A 7,923-nucleotide genomic window follows, 5' to 3' on the forward strand; every position below is an offset into this window, starting at 1 on the left:
ATTTTTGGTCGGGCAGTCCCCAAAGGCATGATGAATTCATAGAATCAGGCATAACTAAAGACGACACAGCATGGGTCCTCTCAGGAAGAAAGGATTGTTTTACTCAGCAGACAGGGTTGGCTCCTGCATCCTACTCACTTTCTACCCCATCAGTCTCTCTGGCTTTTCTCTCTCTCTCTCTCCCTCTCTCTCTCTCTCTCTCTCTCTCACACTCATGCACACTCACACTCACTTACACAATCTCACACACGCACACAGACACACACAGACACAGACAGACATGCACACACACACACACACACACACATACACACACATGCATCTACATCTGCATCTGCATCTGCATCTGCATCTGCATCACCTCCTCAACTCTCTTCAAAGGGCGAAATTAGAGTCATGGATACAAACCATTGATGATTCCAAACCCATCCAGCCTCCATCAGCAGCAGCTGCTGCATGTCACTGCATTGGTATTGTTGCTCACAGCAAGGCCCTTTATTTGTGACTATAGATTTGGAGTAACTATAATAGGCATAGTTTGAAGGTCTCAGGCCTAAATGGAAAGAACAGTTTGGTGGAAGAAGTTGGGCAAACGAGTTTGACCAGATTAAAACAATAACAAAAAGCTGATTTCAAACTAAACAAATTCATCATTTCAGGTGTAAGATCATTGTATTCATCTGTGATGACATTTCCACAACAACAACTCTGAAACATCTATTATCAAGATCACAAAACGGATATAGCCTACCATTTCTCTGTCATCTATTTGATAACATTTTGTAATCATCAAATATTTCATGAACATTTTTTGTGTGATTCAATAACATATTTTTTCTCCCATGTGAAAAGTCCATAAACTTCACAGCACCTCTTCTTGCAATGGCATACCATATGAGGTGACGATCTCCCTTAGAAACCCCATATTCTACGACTAATACAATATTCATCTTCTCAAATATGATATGATGTGGAAAAAAAACATTCCATGTGCTTTATCAATCATTCCCCGACCATCTCAAACCAGGTTTATTCTATTGCGCATCGTCTTGAGGCGCCAATTTCCTCTGGAGGATGCAAAGAGTACCGAATTACATGCGCAATCCTGCCGTGAATCACACATCACCACGGTAACCGATGATCGCCGCTCTCTGTGCTTTTCCCGTAAACATCCGTGGCTGAACCCTACCCACCATCCCCGCAAGCGAATCCTCAGTAAGTTGTTATTCTGCTTTTGTTCATGTAGACTTTCAATGATTTATTAATTTTGGTAGTTTATGTTGGCCAATAGTATGGATGTATTGGATAGACGACAGTGCGCCAGGTTGAAATAAATCAGGACATTTTACAAATGAAATGATTCGATGGTCACTGAAAACAATGAAAGCATAGCCTATGAACAATGTAAAAACGACAGATTGCTCATACCTGTGTCTTATATATGCCTACTGATAATGCCTAGTTATTGTATTGATATGTTGACGGAGCCTCTCGCTGTCAATAATATTCGTTTCGGTGAGGGTTTGAATTAACATGGTCTTCTGATTTCCTATAAGACATAGTAATTTTGCACAAATATATAGGTATTCACATTTGCTTTTGTCGAATCCTTGAATTTCAGTTATTAACAAATTCAAATGTCCCTGTATGAAGCTGTAATGTAGATGAATATGTAAAGGGCAGCTCGCAGCGGTGTAGGGGTTGTGCGGTAAGGTTAGGTTCTAGGTTATTGATTTGATGCTTGTCGAAGGGAATTGAAGGAGGATGGTGTTTTGATGGTGCTATCTTTCATCAGATGTGATTGTGTCTTGTTTGTTTTATGAACGTTTGCTTGACGTTTTGTGCCTATCCATATCTGCTCGCCGCAGCAAACGCACTCTTTTCAATGCAGCAAGTTCAGAAATGCTTGACTGGTGAACCCTGAAGAACTAACGTACTGTGCCCACATACTGTAAACAATTTCTTGTAGAATCGGAACGGATTCAAATTAGAGAAAAGGATAAAAACAAGCATAACATAGCATTGAAATTATAGGTATAGTCTGACCGTGAAACAGTCTGTTTCATTACTCATATGCATTCACACGCATCCCTTGTTTATTAGTAGAACAACAGATGTGACAGCAATCCTCTCGGCTCCATTAGGCATTGACGTAGCGTCAATCATCGCACCCACTCCCACTCCCACTCCCACTCTCTACTCCCACGGGAGCTGAAGGTGGTGGACAGCACAGATGACAAGATTGGTCATTCCAACCCACTCCTCACACTGTAGGCTACAACACTACTCCAGGAAGTTGTCCTCAACTACAGATTTATCAGATCACCTAACCCTAAAATCCTTATTTTAACGGTTATATAGGGATGAAACAATAAAATATAAGACTATATTTTACACTTCCTGAACACTTTGTTAGGAACACTATACTAATACTGGGTAGGGCCTCCCTTTGCTCTCAAAACAGCCTCAATTCTTCGTGGCATTGATTCCACAAGATGTTAGAAACATTACTTTGAGATTCTGGTCCATGATGACATCACACAATTCCTGCAGATTTTTCAGGTGCACTTTCAAGCTGTGATTCTCCCGTTCTACCACATCCCAAAGGTGTTCTATTGGATTCAGATCCGGTGACTGGGAAGGCCACTGAAGAACACTGAACTCATTGTCATGTGCATGAAACCAGTTTGAGACGACTTTTGCTTTGTGACATGGTGCATTATCATGCTGGAAGTAGCCATTAGAAGATGGGTAAACTGTGGGCATGAAGGGATGCACATGGTCAGCAACAATACTCAAATAGGCTGTGGCATTCAGGCGATGATTGATTGGTATTAACGGGCCCAAAGTGTGCCAAGAAAACATTCCCCACACCATTACACCCCCTCCACCATGAGAAGGTGTACAGGTGTTCCTAATAAAGTGTTAAGTGAATGTGTATATATATATATATATATATATATATATATATATATATATATATATATATATATATATATGTATATATATATATATATATGTATATGTATGACTGATATATATATATATATATATATATATGTATGACTGATGCACAGTGTATTATATTAGTCATCTTCTTCCCGCTCGCAATAGCAGCAACACAGTAATCATGTTAATGGACCCTGCGAGTCACCGATCTTTGCCCCCTCTGTACGCATCATCAACATGAGTCATCATCATTACAGGAGACCGCAGGGGTGAGATGGGAAATGGTGTTGTGTTACAGCGTGAACTAGCTAAGTGACTCCTCACCTTGTATCTCCAGATTTAGATGCTCTATTGATCCGGGAGGGTACTGTAGCGCTGTTGCTGTTTTTTGTTGAGACAGATATAAAGGAAATGTACCGATACCATCGAGGGTCTGTTTTGTGCATCGAGAAGTTGGATACTACTTCAAAACATATAATCACATGCTTGATAATCTCTGTTGCCGTCTTGCTCAACTAGCCCTCTGCACAAGTGTAACAACAGCCATGTCTGTTGGGATTACCTTGGGATTACAGTAGAATAAATGCTGTAGACGTCACCAACTGAAACATCATGAATATGTCAACATTGTGCACGCACACACGCACGCACGCACGCGCACACATACACACGCACGCACGCACGCATGCATGCGCACACATACACACACACACACACACACACACACACACACCTAGACACCTCATAAAGGATAGGCCACTGTAGTGTTCTTAACAACATCTCTCTCTCTTCACAAAGAGCCCCTCGATAGCACACAAGGACAAACTTTCCCTCAGGGCCATTTGAAAAACACTCTCAGCGTAGTAATCATAATCAATGCTAACATTACCTTCACCTCCAGAGCGACATTAGTCGAGCTACTACTCCCTCTCGACTGCCCTCTGATCACGCAGTGAAAACTATCACCAGTGACTGAGCTTGTCTGAGCTGTGTTACCCAGTGTTTTATCCACCGCTGTCTCTATGCAGGTCCTACAGACAGAACAGGCAGGCAGACATGGTGAAGCTGGGCAGCAACCTGGCTGATAAGCTGGACAAGGAGCTATCTATGGACGATGGCTTTGATAACATCCCCCTCATTACGCCTCTGGAGGTGAATCAGCTCCAACAGCCATTTCCAGACAAGGTAAGTAACTCACGTGTGTGTGTGTGTGTGTGTGTGTGTGTGTGTGTGTGTGTGTGTGTGTGTGTGTGTGTGTGTGTGTGTGTGTGTGTGTGAGTGTGTGTGTGTGTGTGAGTGTGTGTGTCATCTGCGAGAGCCATGTCAACATGATTCTATTACACATGTTCAATACCACGTATCGGGGTATCACACCTCTGGACAAAACAGCCTGAATTCCCACTGCTGTTCGTTGCCTTGCTTTCCTTGTTATCCCGAGGCCACAGGGTACTCCAGTGTCAACCCACACCGCCAAACAACCTTTTACAATACGTATTAGAATACTCCCAGAGAAACACTGTGCTGTTTAATGATAAGGCAGCGCAGTTCCAGACCAGCGATCCGAGAATACAAGCGTCTATGCTGCTCCTCCTGCAGGTAATCGTGAAGACGACCACAGAGTACCAGCTGCAGCAGCAGAAGAAGAAAAAGAAGTTGTACGTGCCCGGAATCAAGAAACTGAACATAAACCTCTACGACGACGTATCTGAGAAGGTCAAGGTAATTCTTATCAGGGATAAGTTGTGCCGTTATTGAGTTAGTACTTTGCAGGCTGTTATGGCTGTGGTCCATGACTTGACGGTTCTCTGTGTGTGTGTGTGTGTGTGTGTGTGTGTGTGTGTGTGTGTGTGTGTGTGTGCGTGTGTGCGTCTGTGCGTATGTGTGTGTATGTGTGTCCCAGCTTACAGGCCTGATCCTCATCACTCTTGCATTCCTGGCTTGCCTTCTTCTCCTGGTCATGTACAAGGCTCTGTGGTTTGACCAGCTTACCTGCCCAGAGGGCTTCGTTCTCAAGGTGAGCATACACACACACACACACGCACACACACACACACACACACACACACACACACACACACACACACGCACACAAACAGTCCAACACAGGCAAATTATGCAGTGCAGAGAAAAACAAGCTCCTGCAGCTTTTGAAAGGCCACAGTGCTTATCATCCAGTCACAATTACCGCCTAATGCACCCGCTTCAAGGGTACTTACATACTGTACTGTCTGGGCTGACATTTTGTTTACAGCACATTCTCACACACGCCGGAGAATTTCAAAAGGATTCTCCCGCCCGTCTCCGCAACATTGACCTATTATCTCCCAGTGACACATTGGAAGCGTTGCGTTCTCTCAGGCATCTCCACGCCGGTTGCTTAAAGAGCTATCTTTAAAAAAGAGAGAGAGAAAAAAAAAAAGGAGGCCTCTTTTTTGGTCAGGCAGAGATTGGGACGCCCGCCTCCTGTGAATCGGAGGAGTCTTTAATTAGGGCTTGAGCGTGACTAAACTGTGATTAAAGGCTTAAGAGGAGGAGGTGGGGAGGAGGGAAGAGGGGGGCCTTCCGGCGAATGCTTTTGATGTCGACGGTTACAGTGTTGCTCTCAGCGTTTTTCCGCTAATGTGTTTTTTGGGAGACATGAAAAGAGGAGCGAAAATTGAGGGTGGCGTTCACAGTCTTCATTTGGAGCGCGTACACTCCATATTTGTGAGCTGGCTTCTCACAATAAGGGGAGGTTAGCTAGTCTGTCGTTGATTTCTCCCCTCGGGGGTACGTTCAGGAGGCCAACACTGTCCAGGAGACACACTTTAAGCAGCTGTTCTCATGGAGAGATTGATTGAACTGGAAGTGGAGATAGCTTTTTTCCCCCTTACAGTGCACAGCATTTCTTTCTTTATGAACTGAAACTCGTGTATCATATCTAATGAGACAAAGTAAGTATAGGCCTCTGACATATTAAAATGGGAATTTGGGATTTAAACAATAACAAAGCGGTCTCCCTGCCACTTTTTTTCTAAATAGCTGAGGGATGGGGCTGGAAAATCTTTACCGCTCTCAAAATTATAGATGGAGCTATGGATGCCATGACTGACTACCCATGAGATCAAAATGATAGTTTTAACCATGTTTTAAATCTACACAGTGTTTGTATACAATGACATTGTTTGCAAAGAATGTTGTTAAACAAGCGTGTATTTTGGGGGTTCTGATGTGGTAAGATAGTTGGACGAAGATGAAGCATTTGTAAGTTATATTCTTCAAGAATCAATGACAAAAGTAAAAAAAAAAATAGATGTACCAATTACAGATTGCCCCTTTAAGCAGGATGCTGAAGCTCTGACATCCTATGGTCTGATAAAAATGAATCACCATTTCACTACTTGACTGGAAGACCATCATCATCATCATCATCATCATCATCATCATCATCAGCATCTACTGTACCTACCTCCCATTGATCATAAGCATTCTCCATGATTAACCCTAACCTCCATCCACTTGATCCCCTATCTATCCCATCATCAACCCCCGAACCTCCACCTTCCTGTCCCCCTAACTCATCATCAGCCCCCGAACCTCCACCCTCCTGTTCCTCTACTTGCCCTATCACTAACCCTACCCTCCACCCTCCTGCCTCCCTACCTACCCCCTCACTAACCCTACCCTCCACCCTCCTGTCCCCCCTACCTACCCCCTCACTAACCCTACCCTCCACCCTCCTGTCCCCCCTAACCCTACCCTCCACCCTCCTGCCTCCCTACCTACCCCCTCACTATCCCTACCCTCCACCCTCCTGCCCCCCTACCTACCCCCTCACTAACCCTACACTCCACCTTCCTGCCCCCCTACCTACCCCCTCACTAACCCTACCCTCCACCCTCCTGCCCCCCTACCTACCCCCTCACTAACCCTACCCTCCACCCTCCTGCCCCCCTACCTACCCCCTCACTAACCCTACCCTCCACCCTCCTGTCCCCCCAGCATAAGCACTGCACCCCGGCAGCCCTGGAGATGTACTACACGGAGCAGCAGGACACGGACGCCCACGTCAGCGCCGGCGTGGCCGGAGGCACCGGCAGCCTCTACGCCGCCCTCGGACACCTCAACCAGGCCCGGAGGGCGGGGCCAGAGCTGCCGTCGCCTTGGTTACCCGTCATCAACGCCCTGAAGGAGGCCCAGAGGGCCAAAGAGGAGGCCAGTCACTCAAAGGAGTGAGGGATGGAGGGATGGGTGGATGGATGGAGGGATGGATGGAGGGGGACCCCAGAAGGAAGGGTTAGAAAGGGGGGTGTTAGCACTGGCGATACAGTGTACAGAGAAAGCTACGGTGTTTTGAGATAGTTGAACATGAGTTATTGTGGTTGACACTGTAAGATGTTTGGTCCTGTACATGTACAGTTGGTGTCTGCGAATGTGCCTGATCTGCAGTAATATTAATCTATGACTTGATGAGGGCCCCGTCTTGTGCATTCTACATTGTGTGTGTGTGTGTGTGTGTGTGTGTGTGTGTGTACATGACCTGTGTGTGTGCGTGCGTGCGTGCGTGCGTGCCTGCATGCTTGACGGTTCTGTGTGTGTGTGTGTGTGTGTGTGAGTGTGTGTGTGTCTGTGTGTGTGTGTGTGTGTGTGTGTGTGTGTGTGTGTGTGTGTGTGTGTGTACATGACCTGTGTATGTGCGTGCATGCGTGCGTGCGTGCGTGCATGCTTGACAGTTCTGTGTGTGTGTGTGTGTGTGTGTGTGTATGTGTGTGTGTGTGTGTGTGTGTGCGTGTGTGTGTGTGTGTGTGTGTGTGAATAGAGGTGAGGGAGCAGACGAGGAGTGAGGTATGTGCGTGTGAGGGGAGAACTGAACATAATAACATCCACTGACATTCTCACTCAGTCGTCTCGTCACCACCCCATTATCAGGGCTGTGTTTTAATCTCAACAGAATGTCCAGTATCAACATTGGTGAAGGTTTGTGCCACAATGTTT

General features: G+C 45.6%; 1 protein-coding gene across 1 annotated transcript; it reads left to right on the top strand.

Moving 5' to 3' along the window:
* Positions 1-3,999: 3,999 nt before the first annotated feature.
* Positions 4,000-7,164, top strand: caly (calcyon neuron-specific vesicular protein; the record flags this gene model as incomplete). The annotated part of the gene is made up of 4 exons (XM_083694398.1): positions 4,000-4,134; positions 4,546-4,668; positions 4,850-4,963; positions 6,931-7,164. The coding sequence occupies exons 1-4, from the start codon at positions 4,006-4,008 to the stop codon at positions 7,162-7,164; spliced, it is 600 nt and encodes a 199-aa protein (XP_083550524.1). The 5' UTR covers positions 4,000-4,005.
* Positions 7,165-7,923: the final 759 nt, after the last annotated feature.

This window comes from Argentina silus (assembly GCF_951799395.1).
Source record: "Argentina silus genome assembly, chromosome: 22".
Lineage (NCBI taxonomy): Eukaryota > Metazoa > Chordata > Actinopteri > Argentiniformes > Argentinidae > Argentina > Argentina silus.